This window comes from Sphaerulina musiva (genome assembly GCF_000320565.1).
Source record: "Sphaerulina musiva SO2202 unplaced genomic scaffold SEPMUscaffold_2, whole genome shotgun sequence".
In the NCBI taxonomy this organism is placed as follows: Eukaryota; Fungi; Ascomycota; class Dothideomycetes; order Mycosphaerellales; family Mycosphaerellaceae; genus Sphaerulina; species Sphaerulina musiva.
In genome coordinates, this window is record NW_016017384.1 from 1,475,849 (window position 1) to 1,494,692 (window position 18,844).

The 18,844-nt window shown below is 53.6% G+C and overlaps 8 protein-coding genes across 8 annotated transcripts; 3 read left to right on the plus strand and 5 right to left on the minus strand.

The window, feature by feature from the left end:
- Window positions 1-321: 321 nt before the first annotated feature.
- Window positions 322-810, minus strand: SEPMUDRAFT_24119 (uncharacterized protein; the record flags this gene model as incomplete). The annotated part of the gene is made up of 1 exon (XM_016908380.1): window positions 322-810. A coding segment is annotated over one exon (489 nt), but the record flags the coding sequence as incomplete, so codon positions are not given.
- A 929-nt stretch (window positions 811-1,739) lies between these two features.
- SEPMUDRAFT_22715 (uncharacterized protein) lies at window positions 1,740-2,075 on the plus strand (the record flags this gene model as incomplete). Its single annotated transcript, XM_016908359.1, has 1 exon — window positions 1,740-2,075. A coding segment is annotated over one exon (336 nt), but the record flags the coding sequence as incomplete, so codon positions are not given.
- A 118-nt stretch (window positions 2,076-2,193) lies between these two features.
- On the plus strand, window positions 2,194-3,821 carry SEPMUDRAFT_154219 (uncharacterized protein). The gene has a single exon (XM_016907553.1). The coding sequence runs from the start codon at window positions 2,886-2,888 to the stop codon at window positions 3,660-3,662; it is 777 nt and encodes a 258-aa protein (XP_016763498.1). The 5' UTR covers window positions 2,194-2,885; the 3' UTR covers window positions 3,663-3,821.
- A 28-nt stretch (window positions 3,822-3,849) lies between these two features.
- SEPMUDRAFT_154220 (TPR-like protein) lies at window positions 3,850-7,390 on the minus strand (the record flags this gene model as incomplete). Its single annotated transcript, XM_016907554.1, has 2 exons — window positions 7,189-7,390; window positions 3,850-6,996 (listed from the first exon to the last, which is right to left on the minus strand). The coding sequence occupies exon 2, from the start codon at window positions 6,775-6,777 to the stop codon at window positions 3,850-3,852; it is 2,928 nt and encodes a 975-aa protein (XP_016763499.1). The 5' UTR covers window positions 6,778-6,996; window positions 7,189-7,390.
- On the minus strand, window positions 7,135-9,563 carry SEPMUDRAFT_131081 (carbohydrate esterase family 3 protein; the record flags this gene model as incomplete). The annotated part of the gene is made up of 6 exons (XM_016902394.1): window positions 7,135-7,390; window positions 7,474-8,335; window positions 8,393-8,930; window positions 9,056-9,069; window positions 9,124-9,363; window positions 9,545-9,563. 6 exons carry the CDS (start codon window positions 9,561-9,563, stop codon window positions 7,135-7,137), a joined length of 1,929 nt encoding a protein of 642 aa, XP_016763500.1.
- A 551-nt stretch (window positions 9,564-10,114) lies between these two features.
- On the minus strand, window positions 10,115-14,892 carry SEPMUDRAFT_147282 (uncharacterized protein). The gene is made up of 6 exons (XM_016904198.1): window positions 14,452-14,892; window positions 14,235-14,390; window positions 13,987-14,183; window positions 13,605-13,924; window positions 10,265-13,479; window positions 10,115-10,191 (listed from the first exon to the last, which is right to left on the minus strand). The coding sequence occupies exons 1-5, from the start codon at window positions 14,826-14,828 to the stop codon at window positions 12,127-12,129; spliced, it is 2,403 nt and encodes an 800-aa protein (XP_016763501.1). The 5' UTR covers window positions 14,829-14,892; the 3' UTR covers window positions 10,115-10,191; window positions 10,265-12,126.
- SEPMUDRAFT_139100 (HAD-like protein) lies at window positions 11,078-11,767 on the plus strand (the record flags this gene model as incomplete). Its single annotated transcript, XM_016902897.1, has 1 exon — window positions 11,078-11,767. The coding sequence occupies one exon, from the start codon at window positions 11,078-11,080 to the stop codon at window positions 11,765-11,767; it is 690 nt and encodes a 229-aa protein (XP_016763502.1).
- Window positions 14,893-16,437: 1,545 nt separating the features above from the next.
- On the minus strand, window positions 16,438-17,272 carry SEPMUDRAFT_37996 (PR-1-like protein; the record flags this gene model as incomplete). Its single annotated transcript, XM_016908693.1, has 2 exons — window positions 16,438-16,741; window positions 16,800-17,272. 2 exons carry the CDS (start codon window positions 17,270-17,272, stop codon window positions 16,438-16,440), a joined length of 777 nt encoding a protein of 258 aa, XP_016763503.1.
- Window positions 17,273-18,844: the final 1,572 nt, after the last annotated feature.

Sequence of the window (18,844 nt, forward strand, 5' to 3'; positions counted from 1 at the left end):
CGTGCACCGGATTCGATACATTTCCTAGGTACAGCTTGCAAAGCTTTCCACAAACTGTCGATTTGAAGCGCATGGTCGCAGAAAGCAGATATTTAGGATTCTGGTGCTGTGATAGGTTTCTCAGCATCCGGTCGACGACACACCTGGCAGAGATGATGATATCAATACACAGATATCAATATTCACAGCTGACCTCCACTCCCTTCCTTGCGAAGCTCATGAGCCTCCGCCAGTGGTGACTGATCACAATGGTCGACCATCATAAACCAAGGCGATCTTCCCTTCAGGCGCCTTGGACATCCTTTTCACACTCCTCGTTCCATACGCTTTGGTAGTCGACATACCCATCAGCCTCGCCTCCTGAGCCACAGCATTCCATATGAACTGTTGCACCGAGCCTTCCTCGGTGATCTGCAGAAAGCCCATGGGTAAGCGACTCCTCTGCAGAGCAGATCTTACACCCAGAGTCGCAGGTCTTGCTGAAATTAGAAGGGCCATAATGCCATCGCCATTCCAGCCCGCAGGGGCTCCAACATATGCTCCTTCAAGTTCACGTACGTTGCAGGGCTGCGCAACGCTAAGCTTGCATTGGACAATGACTTTGAGCTCTTGCGGTTGCTGAGGAAGCGACCATTGTCCGAGAAGGTCTATGCCGAGATCATTGGATTTTCCAGTACGGTGGAGATTGAAGTGGTAGCTTTCCAGGGCAGCCCGGACAGTGTACTCATAAAATGTACCTCGGTAGACAGTAGAAGACGTGCTTACGTTTCGTGAGGTCGAATACGCTACAAACGATTCGAGGTCATGGTGCTTGGGCGAGTTGGAACGCAAAGAAACTCGTGGCACTTTGATAGGTCTGCCTCGTGAACGTCGTCCGATCAACGGTGATCCGTCTGAAGATGGAGGGATATTGTTTGCAGTTTTGGACACCGGGGCCACCTCGTCGCCCATTGAAACCGTGATTGCGATGTCACCCTCCTTAGCGCGGGCTCTCTTCTGCCGCGTGGAGGTGCATTTCCCAGAGGTCGCAGTCTTCGAAGACGTCCTGCTCCCCAGTGCGATCTTCGTGGCTGTCGCGCGATCTTCTGCGTTGCTGTAATCAGACCCAACGGCCAGCTTAACAATCTTGCGCGGCCTGCCCCTTCCTCGCTTGACCTCTACCGCGTTGAGGCTCTGATCGGCATCACCATCCAGAGCTCCAAGCCCTCGCTCCCTAGCGATACCAGGATCCTTCAGGTGTTGCTTGGAAGTGGTCTTGCGTGTTCGCTTTGCAGATTCGGTCCTTGGTAAATGAGTAGGCGCGAAGTGGTGAAAGAAGGCATGTAGCCCATCATTAGTGGCCTTGCTCTTCGGTGAGCTCGTAGGTCTTCGGGCCTTATGGGCGGCGACAGTGGAAGCTCTTCTGAGAATCACGCATTGCCGGCGCAGGACACGACTGACGAGCATGAGCGTCTGCCGAGTGCACTCATGCTGAAGCCAGTACGCGATACTGGCGGAACTATGCTGTGTTGACAATGGGAGAGAGGAGAGGGAATGGGAGAGAGCCAGAAACACGAAAATGTCGCGCTTCTTCTACCTCAGTTAGGCTTGGCTTGGCGTGCTGAGAGCTTGGAGCTGTTCACTTCCGTACTTGCATTGCATGTCAACATGTAATTCACGAAATCAACGCTTTCTTGTCCTGCACCATGGCCGACAGACTCACTCAGCTCCAGGACTGTCTCGATGACCTGCTCACCCAGATGTACGCCTCCCTCAACTACATCCAGACACGCCATCCCTACGGCGTTATCCCTGGACAACCTCAAGGCCCCAACTTCAAACTCGCCGGCGACGAAGACGACAAAGACGAGAAAAAGTCCAAGCCCAACGCAAATGGCAACACGAACGGCGATGTGAAGCAACAGCAGCAGCAACAGTCCGAAGCTGCTACTCCGCCCCCTGAGACGCCTGACAGATTCGAAGCTGCAGCGAGAGAACTGGCGCAGGACGTGGTGCTCAAGCAACAGCAGATTGAGTACATTGTCAACTCGCTACCTGGGATTGGGAATAGCGAGGCAGATCAGGTGAAGAGGATGGGGGAGTTGGAGAAGGAGTTGAGAGAGGCCGAGAGCGAAAGGGAGAAGAAGGAAATGGAGAAGGAGACCTTGGTGGATCTGCTCTCGGAGGTCATTTTGAAGGTCAAGAGGGTGCCTTGAGCGAGTGTGCAGACATGAGTAGATTGAACGAACATGCCCTCTCGTGTGGCGCGAGAGAACCTTGTGCTTGGATATCAGCATGGCTTGAGATGATGCGGACACATTTACTCGTGCGATGAGGCAGAATTGACCATGATACATGCTATCGAATGGCTGCTGGCTCAGACAAAAGGCCGCAAATATCTATGAAGGCCGTGGAGGAGAGCTGATCTAACAAGACTCAATAAGGACGCTGGCTTAGGAGCACGTGGTTGTGATCTTTAGGTTTTCTGAAAAGCACCTTCACTGTGTGCACACTGGCAATATATTGCCGTGAAGACGTTTAGAGACGAAGCCGATGATGGAATGTGACTTCGATGGCAAGCTGATCATGTCGAAGGGCCAATCGGATGGAAGGTGCATGTTCGGTGTTTGTGCACCAGAGCAATACCTACCTCTTTGGCGGGCCTGCAGGCGTGAAGACGTGCGCTATAGTGTTGCACTGGTTGCTTCGATGGACGGGGAACCAGTAAGACGGCGATTGTGTCTCAAAAGCAAACAATGGAAGCACAAGCCTGTCACGGAGCAGCAAGTAGTACAAACTACCTGGATTTTGCGTGCCATTGAGTCGTACGCAGTTAGACTCTAGGTGCTGCTGAAAGGCAACTACAAATACGAAAGCCAGGAACGAACATCACGACCGTCACCGCCATGACGGGAGTGGCGAAGGCACGGTCGCAGACGCGACAAGCTGGCCGAATCTTCATCGATTCCAGTGGCAGGACATATCCAATCTCAAGTTACCATCACACTAGCTCTCACAAAACACCTGCCTTAACGGCAACCGATATTCAAGCAAGGATACATCGCAAAACAAGTATATTGAAGCACAATCAGACCTCATCCAAGCAAAGCTCTGATGGAAACGGCCACATTGCGTCCATTTCTAGTCCTGCGACTATGGCATTGAGTCGCATTGGCAGCCCAGATCCCCAGATTGAATCCTCAAGAACAGCTGGTACGAAACAACAGGCCCAGGTCTCAGTGGCAAACGCTTCATTCGAACTCGACTCTCCTCGGGCTGCGACTCCGCCTCCCGAATCTAGCGCCTACCCTGGCTTGAGTCACAGCATCTCTGGTCCAGTCACAGGAGGCAAGAACCGCGGAGTGATCTCGCGCTCGCCTGCTGTTTCTCATGCGGATAAACCCGCGCCGTCTTTGTATGCGTGGCCGAACACCGATAACGCTTCAATGCACAGCGACCAGGATTTCGATTTGGGATACAAGGGGAAGCCTGCCAAGCCTTTCTGTCACAAGATGCATACCCGGGTGTGGAGCTCGGTATACACCAGGGCAGCGGAAGATTATGTCCGGGAACTCCTAGAGGTGAGGTACCCTGTGAGAGCGGAGACGGGCAACGAAGAGAGGTCGGCTTTGTTGGGTGGATGGAGATGGGGTCTGAGAAGTCTCTGGATGAGGAACCTCTGATTGTTACTGGATGGAGATGCTTGTACGGACAAATCAGCTGGCCATTCATGAGGCTGCGAAGGTCGGGGAACAATTCGGCGTTGACACTGAGCATATATATCGCGTACTAGGTACAGTGTCTCTGTCCTTTTCATGCTCATGCCTTGTGCAGAGAGTCACAGTAGCATCATTGCCGCATTGCACCATCTCACCTTCGCAACTCCTCCATCGCCCCTTTTAACCTCTCCCACCCCTCCGTCCCCTCCCAACATTCTTTCCCCCTGCCCATAATCCCCCTCACCGCACTCCTCGCCTTGAATTTCCAATCCTTCATTACCACCTCTCCCGAACCCGCCGCCATGCCCTCGGTCCGCTCTTGAGGTCCCAAACTCTCATAAGCATCACACAATCTCACCGTCGCTTCCACCACGGCATCCCAAGCCTTCTCGTTGCCCTGACTCTCCCACCCCGGTTGATTCGTCACCGTCCTCCACGCCTTCTCTTCCGCATCGAGCGCCGTGCCGGGTTTCCTCCTCCACAATGCCAATTTCGCCACTAATTGCCAGAGTTCTGCTGAGCTTGTGATCAGAGGGATGACGGCTTCGTCGATGAATTTGACTGTCATGCGTGCCAGGCCGGGTTTGCTGGGGTCGTAGTACCCTCCTCCTTCTCCTCCTCCTCCTCCTGCCTTGTCGTGGGAGGAGGAAGAAGAAGAAGAAGAAATGATAATGTGAGTGACGAGAGTCGTCAAGATGGGAATGTCGATGCATTTTTCTCCGTCCGTGGGACCGCGGAGTTGGATGATTTGGCGTTGGGCCGTGAGAATGTCTTGATAGGAGGGCGGACGGACGGAGGCGGCGACGATGAGGACGTTTTCCCAGATGCGGTGCGATTCGTGTTTGAGAGAGGCGGCGCGTTTGAGGGCTTTGAGGGCGTCGAGGCGGATGGCTTGGCGTTTTTCGAGGAGGGCGGTTTCTTTGGAGGGTTGGTGATGAGATGTGGGAGATTCATCGTCCTCTTCATCGTCAAGTTTGATTGACTGTTGTTTTTGTTGGGCGTCTGCGGATGTAGGCTCAGATTCATCTTCGTCTGTTCGAAGGAGTGCGGCTGCCAAATTGCTCCAGGCTTCAGCATCTGTTTCATCCAGTTGGACGCAGCGAGAGAAGGCTTCAACTGCACGCTTAAATTGTGCCAGCTCCAGCAGAGCGCATCCCAGCGCGAACCAGGATTGGTGGTTGAGCTGGTTGACGCGAAGACTCTTGCTGTACGCTTCTGCTGCTCGAAGCATGTCTTTCGCAGCGAGAAAGTGGCGGCCAATCGATCTTTGCGCGCGAGCGTAGCGCTCATGGGAGACTTCCCACGCCTTCTCATAATACGCAATGGACTGGTCAATGTCACCGAGAATGCAGTAGAGCCGTGGAGCGTCGAGAGGCGCAGGATCTCGCGCAGCACCCTGCCATTCCTCATCCTCGCTCGCATCGATCTCGGAGTCTCCCGGACCTCCATTGGTCGCGTGGAAGAGCTGGCGACGCACGACACGTTTGGCCTTGTCTTCTCGCTCCGTTCCAGCCCAGCAGAGTGCCGCCTCCGCCCACATTTCAAGACGTTCGTAGATCTCGAGTGCTGATCGAAGACCTCCGAGCTGTACCCATCGAGCGGCTAATTCAGCCTCGAGCTCCCATCTGGTCGGTGTAGCAAGCTGGAAGATGTATCGCAAACGCTCTGTGACAGGCGCACTTTCGCTCTCCTTGGCCTTGGGTAGGAAAGTTGATGTCGTCGCGGGCTTGTCGGAGTCCTCCTTGGCAGAAGAGCCTTCAGCCGTAGTTTCTGCGATGACCTGGTCGACCAGTGCTTGCAGCTGCAGTAAGCCACGCTCGATCGTTCGTGATTTGTAGCCTTCTATCCTGCTTCGCACGAGGAGAGCTTGAGTATAAATCTGCCAATTTGAGCTCCCTCCATCGAGCACTCGTGTCGCATACGGGAGCGTTTCCTCACGAGTGAGGCCATTCTGAGGCGATGTGTTTGTGATTGATGAGGCGACCAGTAAGAGCATTGCAGAGTCCAGCGGCTGCAGTTTCGGTTGATTTCCCGGGTCCAACTCTTGTAGTACACGAGGGAGGGCCTCCAGATTCTGCATTTCCGTGAGTGACTCGTCACTGGGCTTGTCCTTGGTGAACGATATGCTCTCGAGCAAGGTGTCATCGTTCAGGTCCAGATTCTCTGGCTTGGTCTGCGGTGCATCATCATTGGCAGGTTGGTCTGGGATAGAATTACCATCAGTCGCACTTTTAGCAAGCACGACCAGTTGGCTGACATCTTTTTGCTGGTATTTGGTTCGCTTGCCCAGCATGCCTACAAGAGCGAATTGAAAATGATGTTCCAATTTGGCTTTCTCCAAGTCTGCCCGTGCAAACTTGTCCAGTCCGTGATGCACGTGGATGCTCGCGCGTTCCAGCAAGAACTCGACGTGTAGGCTGGCGTCCTTGGCCACATTGAGATCGTCTTCGAGCAGGCCCAGATCGTCGTAGATGACTTCTTGCAGTGTCGACGAGACTTCGGAGAGAAGGCGTTGGTGGAAGAAAGCAGTGCGCAACTTGGCCCATCTGGCGGCTTTGATGTTCTTGAGAACGGCTGGGTTCGTTACAATGGCGTCGGCAACGCACAAGAGTTCGATGTTCGGGGTGAGCTTGTAGGCTGCAATGCCATCGACAGTGAGACCGGCGAGCAGTTTCTGCCGCACGTGATGAGTCTGCTGTCGATCTGTGGCCACTTCGGATGGCAGAAGAATGTCTGCAGCACGGAATGGCAGCGGAGGACCAGTCACATTCGACTGGACAAAGGCCAATAGAGCAGCGTAGGCGATGCAGAAGGCAATGGCCTGCAATTTCGCTCGGTCTCGATCGGCCAAAAAGACGCTGAGTCGATGGAAGACAAAATCACTCCATGTGGCAAACTCGTTCCGCTGAACAGACTTCAGCTGCTCGTTCTGTTCATGACCCAGCAACAGTCGAGCTTCGGGACTTCGCAGGACGCCTTCGTAGTCGCCATGTTCCAGCTGTTCCAGGTAGGCTTGAATGTGGACGACGATCTCTTCTGGCAAATTCACGCGGAAGTACGTGAGCAGTGCGTCGGCCATCAGGACTGCACTGTGGGAAGAAATATAATGATCGTTTGGATTTTCGTGATGTTGGTGATGTTGATGTTGTTGTTCTTGTCGCTTTACTATATGATTTATTTTGATATATGAGTCGTGTCGCCCAGCAATTTTCTTGCAAGGTTCCTCTTCTCTGGCCCGGCCCGGGCTCCGATCAATTCGGAGCCGCTCAAATTCATATTGTCGACATTGACGATTTCGCTACATCAAATCTACTCAGAAGCAAGACGATATCATTATACAAAGTCGCAATCTGGCAAAATATAGATATAGATGGATATAGATACACCTCCCAGCCTTGCAGGCCAGTACTGTAGAGAGTCTTCATACCAACACCATTCATTTATAGATTTCACCATCCGATCCACCTTGGACACACCGCAGCATACTCACGACGAGTGACGCCAAAATCAACAACGTCAAAATCGGAGCAAGAAACGTCGTCGTAGTAGCAGTAGCAGTAGTAGTAGTACCGCCCTCGGGTTCCCCAACACGAGGAGACTCGGGAACTGCTGCTGCATCTCCCGTTAAGCAAGACTTTTCCGAAGCAAGCTCGCCATTGACAGCCGAGACGCAAATTTCGGGAAGGGTGCTACTAGATGGGCATGATGAGTGTGAGTTTGAGGAAAAGTCACAAAAGAAAAAGGAAGAAAAGAAGCGATTTGTGATATTGCTTACCGGGTCCGTTGTTGTGGTACCCTAACCACCTGCTCAGTCTCCAAAGTCGCAATGCCATTGGTATCGCCATCGACATACACCAGATACCCAGCGGTATACTCATCATTAGCGGCCCAAGTCAGTTGCACAGCACTCTCATTAATCACTCTCGACTGCAGACTTCCTGGCTTGTGGGGGGCGAGGAGAGCGCCTGGCAGCACGGGTCTGCCACGAGTGAATATGGTGCCACCACCCTCGGGACTGGTCCACGCGGAGATGGAGATGTCCAAGATCACGCCTACCACACTCATCTCCCCCGATGGCAGGCCCTCGAGCGTGACGGATGTGTTGAGGGTGCCCACGTGTACGTCCTGCTTCGTGTGAGTGTTGAAAAATGAGACGTCGTATTGTGTAATGTTCCACTTTGCAGCTTCATGTTCGTGGGGAGGCGACCAGCTAACGTGGAAGCCCAGCTCGGTAGGGGAAGTGATGACGGTCTCGGGGGGCGGACCGGTGTTTCTTCCTGATCGAGCGCTGGCATATTCACTGGACCAGTCGCCGCATCGTCTTCCCAAGCACGAGCGAACCTGGTATTCGTACTCAATGCCAGCTTCGGGCAGAATAGTATCTGTTCTGTTCGCCTTCACTCCATAATCGATGATCCACTCCTGGCCGCCCGTGCGTCGCCGGACGTGGAAGTCTGTGATTCCCCAAGGACGATCCCAGGTGGCTTTGATGCCCATCGAGGTGCTTGCTGCCTTGACGTTGGTGGGAGGCTCCACTGCTCGCTCAGTCCAGGTTTCCGGGATCGGGACGGGTTGCTGTCCGATCGAGAAGTCCTCAATCAAGGTCTTGGAAAAGGCATGAGCAATCTGGTAAGATCCTAGCATCACATCAACGTCCGCTATCATTTTTATCGACGCCGTATACAGCAATTTACCTAACTCGTTCGGGTGCAACCCATCAGCTGTACTAGTGCAATTACGATGCGGTCCGCATGTATACACGCCTGCTACATCGACATGAAACACAGGAGATTCTGGTAACTTCCAAGACGTGTAGGTAGATCGGAGAAGTTCGTTGAACTTGGTGGTACGGTCCTCGAGACTGGGGCTGCTATATGCTTCGTGAACGACGTTGCCCACTGCCACTTTGATTGTAGGATTGGCCGCTCGAGCATTATCAATTAATTCCTTGAGGCTTGCGATCAAACCATCGGGAGTTGCGCCGCCCCAAGAGAGATCGTTGAATCCCAGCAAAATCAGAAGCACGTTTGGGGTGAACTCTTGGACCCGACTCTGAATCAATTTCTTGACTCGGTCAGCGCGATCTCCAGAGGTCGCAAAATGGTGAGCGTCGAAGTCCTGTGGAACCTCTCGGGCATAGCCCCAATCGGTGCGGGGAAAGTCATCGATAGCATCTGCTCCTCTCACCGGGAGTTCGAGTAGGCGTGGCGGTTGAGGGGGAAGTGCAGGTGCCTAGAAGTGACAGGTCGTAAGTAAGGAGGTTCTCAGATCGAGTAGGCCTTTCTGCAAGCCTGTCGCCTTAGTCGGCCGGAGAGCATCTAGTATCGGGAGTGCCTTGGAGATGTTTCTGGACTTACTGGAGCACAGGTGCCTGGAAACATTAGTGCCGCTTCGAATTTTCAGGAAGGACGCATGATTACCTTACCTGTATATGGTCCGACAAACGAGAATGGAGTCTCCGTTTCTCGCAGCCATTGCCAAAGTCGATACCTCCACGTGTAGTCTGCTTCATGTCCATGCGTGATGGAATCGCCCACAAACATCAGCCTCAGCGTGCTTGCACCTCCTGTATCTGACTGGACATGTGCCTGCGACGATGGGAAAATATCTACATGAGCCAAAGCGGATGCTATCGCAAAGCAATTAGCAACGACAAAGGACTTCCCTATCCACATGTCAGTACCTGGCTGCTTACAGCGGCCAGCCTCTTCAATTTTAGGGAGTAGTACAATCTCCTCGCTGCTGTACTCAGTGTACTGCTGGCTGGGAGATGTCTTCCCAGAACGCCAAGAAGGATCATATTTGGGTCAACGGCCTCGGTACCTCCTAGATCTCCGCAAACCTACACAGGATGGAGGGCGGCATGATTGTGGGCTCCTCATTTGCTTGTCTTTCAACGGTCCTTGGACACCCAATGGCTTGCGTACTTGCACATGTTTTATCCGTTCGAAGACTGGCGTGCACACTGCAATGCATATTTGTTTGATATCTTGTGGAGGCTATCTTCGTTTCCACCACACGGCTCGAGGCTCTGCTTGGCCACATTCTGCTCGAATCTGGTCAGTCTGCCAGGACATTTGCCATTAGCTGGCGTAGATGCACCGTAGAGAACAGCAGGTGAGGTGAGGTGAGGTTGATGAAAGTGTAATTGGTACACTTTTCAAGTGTCTGGATCTGTGACAGAGAGGGGAGAGAGAGTGAGTGAATGAATGGATGGATGGATGCCTGATTGCCTGGCTCTACAATGCTTGGCAACCTCGCAGGCGCCTCCAAGAGCTTCTACTGCCTCCTACCTGTATCTCCTCCTACCACCTACATGTACCTTGTCTGTACCTAAGGTTCTTCTACTTTCGCGACTTTGTCTTGACGAGGTACTTATAGAAATCCCGCCCACCGCCCACGGCCTTCTTCTCCTTCGTCCATCCCACCCCCCTCACCACTACCACCATCATCACCACCGACACGTCGCGAGAATGTTTGCTGCTGCCCACAGGTACATCTACATCACACCACCAAACGAAGCCGCCGCCATAGCCGATGCTAACCAACCCGCCGCAATCCTGCAGACGAGCGCTGCTGACGACGGCCACAACAAGATTCCACCCGCTCACTTGACAATCTTGCGTTCTCTGCCACAAGCCTGGCAACTTCCTCCCCCGCCGCCGCCGCACTGGTACTCGTACCATGGGCACCAAACAAATCAAGGACGGCCACTTTGCGCGCCAGCTGGAGAAGCTGTCAATCTCGCTGTCAGCGGACACGGGCAATACAACATCGGTGGAGGACAGCAGCACGGATACGACTCGCACGGCCGCAGCTGGCCTCGAGAGCAACAACAGCGACTCCAAGCCGTCGCCTCGCTCCCCTCGGCGATCCAACACACGGCCTACGACGGGGGCGACTGCCACCCCGACCGCTACGGAAACCTGTATGCCACCACCCGTTTTCAGCCGACCCCGTTCGATTACTCATATCTTGCAGCCGACGTGACGACACGTTCAGCGAACAGCCACTTGGCCGCCAACGCTCAGGCACATGTGCCGACCCAGAACGCTACGTCAGCAGACATCAGCATTCCTGACCAGCTTCAGCCCATTGGAAGGCTCCCCAGGTATCCTCTACGCTCTGCAGGACCGGCGAAGAAGCTTAGTAAGAAGCAGAAAGCCGCAGCTAGAGCAGCCGAGCAGTCGACTCGAGGACGAGCATCCCCTGTCTACGAGCTTGGAGCTCAACCCCCCACATCTGTTGCGCCAGACACATCCCAGCAGATTTTTCTTCCAAAACCACTGCGCCCTGCACAGACGCAGAGGAGTACTACGCCAGACCAGTTACCACCGCCCTACATCAAGTCAAACATCAATGCGCCACGGAGAAAAGTGATGGCTCGGCCCTCCCCGACTCCATTCTACACGTACCTGGCATCACAGCAGCCACAGCTTCTGACTATGCCTCGGCCTCTGCTTGTTGTCCTCGATCTGAACGGCACTCTTCTGAAGCGCTCCAAATTCAGCGGCGCCAACACTTTTGTTCCGCGGCCATATGTCCAGGAATTCCTGACTTACATATTCGCCAATCACAATGTAATGATCTGGTCATCCGCACGACCAGAGAATGTAGCTACGATGTGCTCCGATCTCTTCACCCCACAGCAACTCGAGCAGCTCGTTGCTGTCTGGGCACGTGATCGTCTAGGACTTTCGAAAGAAGCTTACAACGCAAAAGTTCAGGTCTATAAGCAGTTATCCCTCATCTGGAACGACGCGACCATACAAGCCGCCAATCGTAACAAGGATCAAATGTGGACGCAAGCCAACACGGTCCTCGTCGATGACAGCATTGAGAAATCTGCCAGCGAGCCGTACAACCTGGTTGAGGTGGAGGAGTTTCGGAACCAGCCCCAGCAGGTCAAGTCGGACGATTACTTGAAGGCGGTGATTGAGTACCTCAAGGTCTTGAGCTACCAAGCCGATGTCAGCGCCTACATTCGGAGCCAGCCTTTCCGCCACGAGTGCGGAAGCGAGTTTGTCGACACGAGTGCCGAGCAGGGATCCACCACATTCAAGGGATAGGTATACTTATACACACACCCCATTTTGAACAAGCGGTTCAATTTGCACAGCTTGCCATTATACCTCGGAGGTCGATCGCTTCAGCGAGGATGCGAGGATGTGAGGATGTGAAAATTTGAGAATGTGAGGGTCTGAGAGTGTGAGGGTGTCCAGTCGGAGAAATCTGCTTGGCCATGAGATGATGGTGATGAAGCGTACGAATGATTGCTATACAAAATGATACAGAATGCACGAGAGTGCTGATGCTATTCGCATCATAGAGATACCCCCCAAAAATAGACGAATAACAGATTCATCAAATCTGATTTTCTCTTACCGCTTGCTTTTCTGTGCATGCGTGCTCGCTCGTCCGTCCATGATCAAAACAGCTCTTGCTGAATCTGCTCGAGGGTCAACAGCCGACAGGTCTGACCCTCACACAGCTGCACCATGTCTCTCGTCTCGTCCAGATCCTTCACCAGCTCATTCCTGCTCTTCAGCCACTGGCTATTCGCTCCGCTTCCGATGCGTAAAATCGTGTAATTCGAACGCACTGTTTCGCGTGCATTCTTGAGGACTGCCTGTGCAGCCTCCCCATCTCCGACCACCATGACGCCTCGCATGCCGAGACGTGATGCCACGACGCTGGACAAGATCCCGGAGAAGAGGCCGGGATGTTGCTCAATCTCCACTTCGAAACATGCCACAGTCCTTCGGGCCATTTTGCTGTACTCTTCGTCGTTGAGAAGAGAGCCGAGACGGAAGAGATTGCTGGCACTGACACCGTTGACACTGGGCTCCGCATTGTCCATGGCGTCCTTTGTTCTAATCAATATGTCGGGTTGATGGGCTGGCGTGGAGAAGAAACCGTACTTCTCGGGGTCCCAGAAGAGCTTGTTTTGAGTCTCCTGCAGAGTGTCGGCCAATTGGAGGAAATCACTGTCAAACGTAGCTTCGTAAAGGTCCAACAGTCCAGAAATGAAGAATGCATAATCGTCGGCGAAGCCTTGGGTCTCACCGGGCCCTTCGCGGTACACTCTGCGGAGTGTACCACTCATTGCGTCGAAGAGATGATTCTGTATGCAGAGCGCTGCTTTCCTGGCTGCGGAGACATAGGAGGACCCTGCTTCTGGAGACACCTCACGTAGCGCCGCACCAGCTCGAGCGAGACTTCCAATAGCAAGACCGTTCCAAGAAGTCACGATCTTGTCATCCAACGACGGAGAAGGACGGTTTGCCTCTCTGTACGCCAGCAGCGCTTGTCGTCCACTATCAATCGCGCGCTTTACATCATCTTCGGCCATGTTCAACTCTTCGGCGAGCTCGGCGGTCTCGCGCGAAACGCATAATGTGTTTTGCTTGATGAGCTCGCCTTGTGCGTCATGTCGACGATCAACGTTGCCTTCGGCCTTCACATTCCAATATTTGGCACACACTTTCACTTCTTCCTCGCTGAGCACTTGTTCAAACTCTTCCAGCGTCCAGACGTAGTATGCTCCCTCGCGTTTGTGCTTGTCGTTGATGGTTGGAAATGAATCAGCATCTTCTGCGGAATGTATGCCTCCTAGCTCAGATTGCATTGGAGCACTTGTCAAATATGTTGCGATATCTTTAACAATCTCGAGGAAAAGTGGCGATTTAGTCAGCAAATACGCGTCCAAGTACACCGCCAAAAGTTGCGCGTTGTCGTAAAGCATCTTCTCGAAATGCGGCAGACTCCAGTCTCGCGTCACCTAATAATGGAACTTTTAGCAGGTATTTGGAGTGTCGCTTTCTTCCCCAATCTTCATGATCGAGCTACATCGTCAATGAGCACCGCCACAGACATCCACGACTTTACAACGAAAGAGTCGCTTACCGAGTATCGGGCAAAGCCATGGCCGATTTGATCTTTGATGCCACCCTTTGCCATCTTTTCCAGCGTCATCAGAGCCATGCTGCGAGCTTCGATGCACTCCTCCTCGCCAACGATCTCACGCACTGTGGCCGGATATGACGCCACTCGCAAAAGGGGCCGGATGTGCACTGGAGTCGGAAATTTGGGTGCGCCTCCGAATCCACCGTGCTTGTCATCATATCGCATTTTGTAGTGCTGGAAAGCGTCGTCCAACAAGTCTAACTCGAGCTCAGCATCGTCGTCGGTCCTATTGACATCTTTGCCGCCAATGCTGCCCTCTTCTGCAGTTAACCAGAATAAATCAGCACTTTCCCAGCACACGCACTGCGATGTTATCACTTACGAGCGAATTCGCGCAGCTGCCTTGTGATGTCCTTTGCGCTCTGCCTACATCTCTGCTCTTGCTCTCGCCATGCTGTCGACACTTTGAGTATGATGTCCTCAAAGCCTGTGCGCGCCTGCTGTGCTCGTTCCCTTTTCGGCCAGTACGTGCCCCCAAAGATCGGCTCGAGCCCGCCAGGCGTTACAAAGACGTTCAACCTATCGTCCATTTTAGTCTGCGCTCTGGGGTATCCGAACTGTGCAACCTACGGCCAGCCTCCGCCTCCATTTGTAGCCTGTAGGAAGTCCATGTACTGCCGATCAATGTCTGGCCTCTCTTCACGATCGATCTTGACGGGAATGAAGTTCTCATTGAGCAGCTGGGCGATTCGAGGGTCGTCGAAGGACTCATGCGCCATCACGTGGCTGCCGTTCGTCTTAGTTTGCTGAGTACAAGCTCGAGATGTCGTGGGGAGGCTGCACTCACCACCAATGGCAAGCACTGTAGCCGATGCTCACGAAGAGCAGGCGGTTCGTCTCCTTGGCCAGCTCCAAGGTCTCGGGCGTCCATAGCTGCCACGCTGTCGGATTGTCGATGTGGGACCTCACATATGGCGACTTGCTCTCGGCGCAGCGATTCCTGAGGGGCAGTCGATTGATGGCGTCCGACATGGTTGTTGCTGTTCTTCTCGTAATCGCCGTGAGGAGCCTGTTTCCATTGAACTCCGCACGCTCGCAGCGACTGAGACGCGACTGCTGCAGATATGGCAGAGGGGGCAGTACTGAGCGCGGGGTGACTGCTGCTTGAGCGGATAGCAAGCGTCGAGGCGTAAGAGACGTCAACGGTCGTGTGATACCTGGCATACAGTAGTGGTAGTGGTAGTGGTAGTGGCAGAATTACCAGGTAGTTACGAGAAGGGGAGAGAGGCAGAGAGGCAGAGAGGCAGAGGCAGAGAAAAAAGAAAAACACAGAAAGAGAGCTATCTGGCGCAGTAGGTGCATATCTGCAACAGAGAAAAGTCAAATGGCGGAGCTGGCCTATGTGGGTGGGTGCAAGGTGGGTGACTTGGGCTGTGGGTGCGGTGGTGAAGTTTCTGCTTTTTTCTCGCACGCGCGCGCGCGCAAGGGCGTAGAATTATGCTGTCATGCTCTTGGAGGCCTTGGTCCTTGGACTCTTCGAGAGGACAAATAACACATGGGAAGTACCTCAAGTACCTCAAGTACAAGTAATGTAGGTACCAGGTACCTTGATAAGATCAGATAGCTGAAAAAGGAAAAAGAAGAAAAAAAAAAGAAAAAAGGGCGAAGTTGGAAGGAGTCCAGGACATGTCCTTTGCACGTGTTTGTGCCGGGGTGGTGGTCGGTACAGTCAGCCTGTCAGGTACAGACACGATATTGTAGAATGTAGACTGTAGAAAGATTCCTGAGGACTGAGGTAGGTAAGTAAGCAAGTAAGGTACTACAGTAGACTACCTCCTACATGTACAAGGTACTGTAGTAGCGCGCCGCTCTACTTGGCAACATTATTACCATTATTATCGTTCGACGTTATCTAGGTTGTCGACATCCTGGCCTGGCCAGTGGTGGATACCGGAAGGAAGATTGGCATCAGCGTTGTTGACGACGTGGACGACGACGATGGACTATAGTCTATAGTCTATGGATGGACCGTCGGATTATTGGATGTTCGGCGCACGTTTCTTCGGCGCTACGCTTCACTCATCACACCCCAGCGCAATGAACGGGCCAATACAGTACCTGATGTATATATTCATGTAGCATATCGGGATCAGCATGCAAGCCACATCGAATATTTGCAATTTTGCAATACGAGGGGTCTGACTACTGCAGCCTGGTCGCAGCCAATCATCATAGGCACACGGTGTATATGGAAAAACTCGTGTGAAGAGATGCGATCGTGAACCATTTTCATTGGGGCATGACAGTCATGTCGAACTGGAATCTGAGGTGCCGTTGAGCTGTCCGTATGTTTACAGCGAACCAAAGCAAACTATGCACAAAGAAGTAGAAGTGAACACGTTGAAGCCACAGTGCCATACGGCCGTCTTTCGTTGACTGTCTGTCCAGCAGATGCAGTGACCTATCCCGCTATGCAAGAATCTTGACGCTCGAGAGGTAGATGGCGGGGCTGGAGACTGCTAGACAGGACTTCCCATGTATGCTCTGTGCGCTTCGAACGAGTGAAAACTGCACAATGGAGACCCTCGAAAAAAGAAACGCCACGCTTATGCTCGCATTTCCTGGAAACCGTCGTTCCGGTTGTAAGTCCTGTTATTGCGGCTAAGCAAGTCGCGGTGACTCTACTTCTTGTAACTGGCAGGGGCCTGGGCGCTCGCAGCAGCATCCCACGAGGCAGTTCCCATCGATCCAGGAGGCTTGACATTCTGGCCGTACTCGCCAGCATAGTTACCTGGGAATCAATCAGTACAATGTTTTCATCTATCAGACCACATTACATACCTGGGCTCTTGTAGTTGCAGACAGTGAACCATGGGGAGACGCCGGTTCCAGTGTTTTCAAGGCCCCCTGCGGAGCAATCGGCGGTCCAGCAACCAACTTCGGTGGTGCCCTCCCAGACGATCTGAGTGAAGTGACCCCACTTTTCAAATTCACTCATGTCTGGGTCATCGAGGCCATACTGTGCAGCGAAGAGTGGCTCCTCGCTGTTGTAGAACAGATCAGTGATGACGGCAGAGATGTTGTCGAACGGTACACCGGCGGCAATGTTCTGACCGTAGCCACCGCCATCCATCTCGCTGCGCATTGTCAGTTCCAATATCAACAAACTAATACACACTAGTTTTAATAACATACACGTTGTGCTCGTACTTGCAGGTCTCGGCAATCTTCTTCGCCGTGTTCTTCAGGTCATCAGACCAAGTAAGATCTGGCGCAGAGTGATTGGCACGGTGGAGGTTGTGATGGTACAAGCAAGTGTCCTCGTAACCTCCGCTCTTTGGAGGGCCCGGTGCAGCTGGTGGAGGAGCTGGGGTACTCTCTACGGGAGGCTCGTATGAGGGTGGGGCCTCGGGTGCGGCCTCTGGCGGGGTTGGTTCAGGCTCTGGAGTGTAAGCCGGAGGCTGGGGCTGCGAAGGGAAGTTGTGGCCGTAGTGCTTGACCTCTGGAGTGTAGGCTGGGGCTTCCTCGTCGGCGGTGACAGTCACGACAGCGGTCACGTAGACCACATCGACATCAGGTCCGTATGATCCAGCTTCAGCACGTCTCTCGTGGAATGGAATGGCGAGCACTCCAGCGGCGAAGGCCGCAGCGATAAGGGCGGAGCGCATGTTGATGTTGGTGGATGAGGATCGCGGATCCGTACGACTATTGTTTATTGACTGGACGAGGGTTGTCAGCGCACTTTCTTGCCAGGAGACAGCGAGCGACGGGAGCGAGGGGACGTGAAGGTGATGGTGGAGGAGGAGGTGGTGGTGGAGGAGGTGGTGGTGAAGTCGTGGAATCGTGTAGCGCTGTACAATGCGCTGCAGCGCCATGTCGTGCCGTGCCATCCTCCTTCTTCACAGCTCGACATGTCCCACGTCGCATTATTGCACCATGTCCATGGCGGTTCTGCCGCCGGGGGGGAGTGCTCACATTTTGGGCGGGGCCTCACAGAGGTGTCTTCGCGGGTGGTAACAGTGAATGTGCGACTGTCAACGCGTGTGATAGCAGTGCTAAGGAGTGTGGGTGCAGAGCTGGCTGCGTAGGTGGAAGTGACCGTGGAGTGGTGGTGGGTGAGGAGATCCGTGGGCGATGGAAAATTGTGGCAGGGGCGGCGATGAGGTTATTATTATGAGTACCAGTTGGACGAGTGGATCGAGCGGGAGGTGATGATGGGCGACTCCTGTCCGCAAGCGTGTCAGCTAGGTTTGAGACTAGCAGGGGGGCGTTCAGGCCTGGGCTGCTGCTGATGAGTGCTGAGACCGGCGTGCCGAGAAACGAGATGATCCAGGCGGGCAGGAGCGTTTTCTTGCTGTGGGGACTGGGGAGAAAGGAGAGGAGGAACATTAGGAAGGAGCAGGCAGTCGACACAATACTTCGGCAGGCGCGACCAATGTGGAGGTAGTACCTAGTCTACCACTCTACAGTACCCGTCAGTCCCTAGGAGGTATGCTGCGCTGCTTCTGGCCCGGGGCTGTCTTTGGCAGAGCAGAGCAGGGCAGGGCAGGCTCCAAAGACGGCGCTAGAGATGTGATACGCGTCGCGACGGTGAGCCTGAGGTCCAGGGTGTGAGGTGGTTACGGTTATTGTTTGGTTCAGAGGTACTCTTCATTCGACTGTTGCTGCTGGAGCTGGACTGCTGGACTGCTGGAGCCTGGCCGCGACTAATTGTGCTCGGATCGGTGCTTACTACATGTATGGACGGTAATGGACCTACCTCAACGACGAACGACTAGTACATAGTAATAACATGCCAGGTAGATACATCAGGTAGGTAAGGTAGGTACAGGTACAGGACTACAGGTATCGCCGTACAGCTACATGTCCTTCTACACGCTCACGGTGCGGCATGGCCTTCATTCGCTCCCGTAATAGCATATAGCATACCTGGTGGTGGTACCTCCTAATGGCAGGCCGGACGTCTTCACACAACTGGAAGTGACACCTTGCCTACGGTCTACCTGGTGGCTTCGCTTCCCTCCGTCTCGCCGTCTCGGCAGCAACGCGGAGAATGTGCAGCGCGCGCGGGCTTGGTCCAACGAACCCGCATTCAATGTCTCGTTGCCTGCCTCGCATCTGACGGGAGGGAAAGGGAAACAATCGTCATTTCATCATACCACATCGTAGCAGCCTTGTTGACGCCTCGATTCCTCCAACTCTGCGACCGCCATGTTCGACGATCTGCACAACTGTTTCCG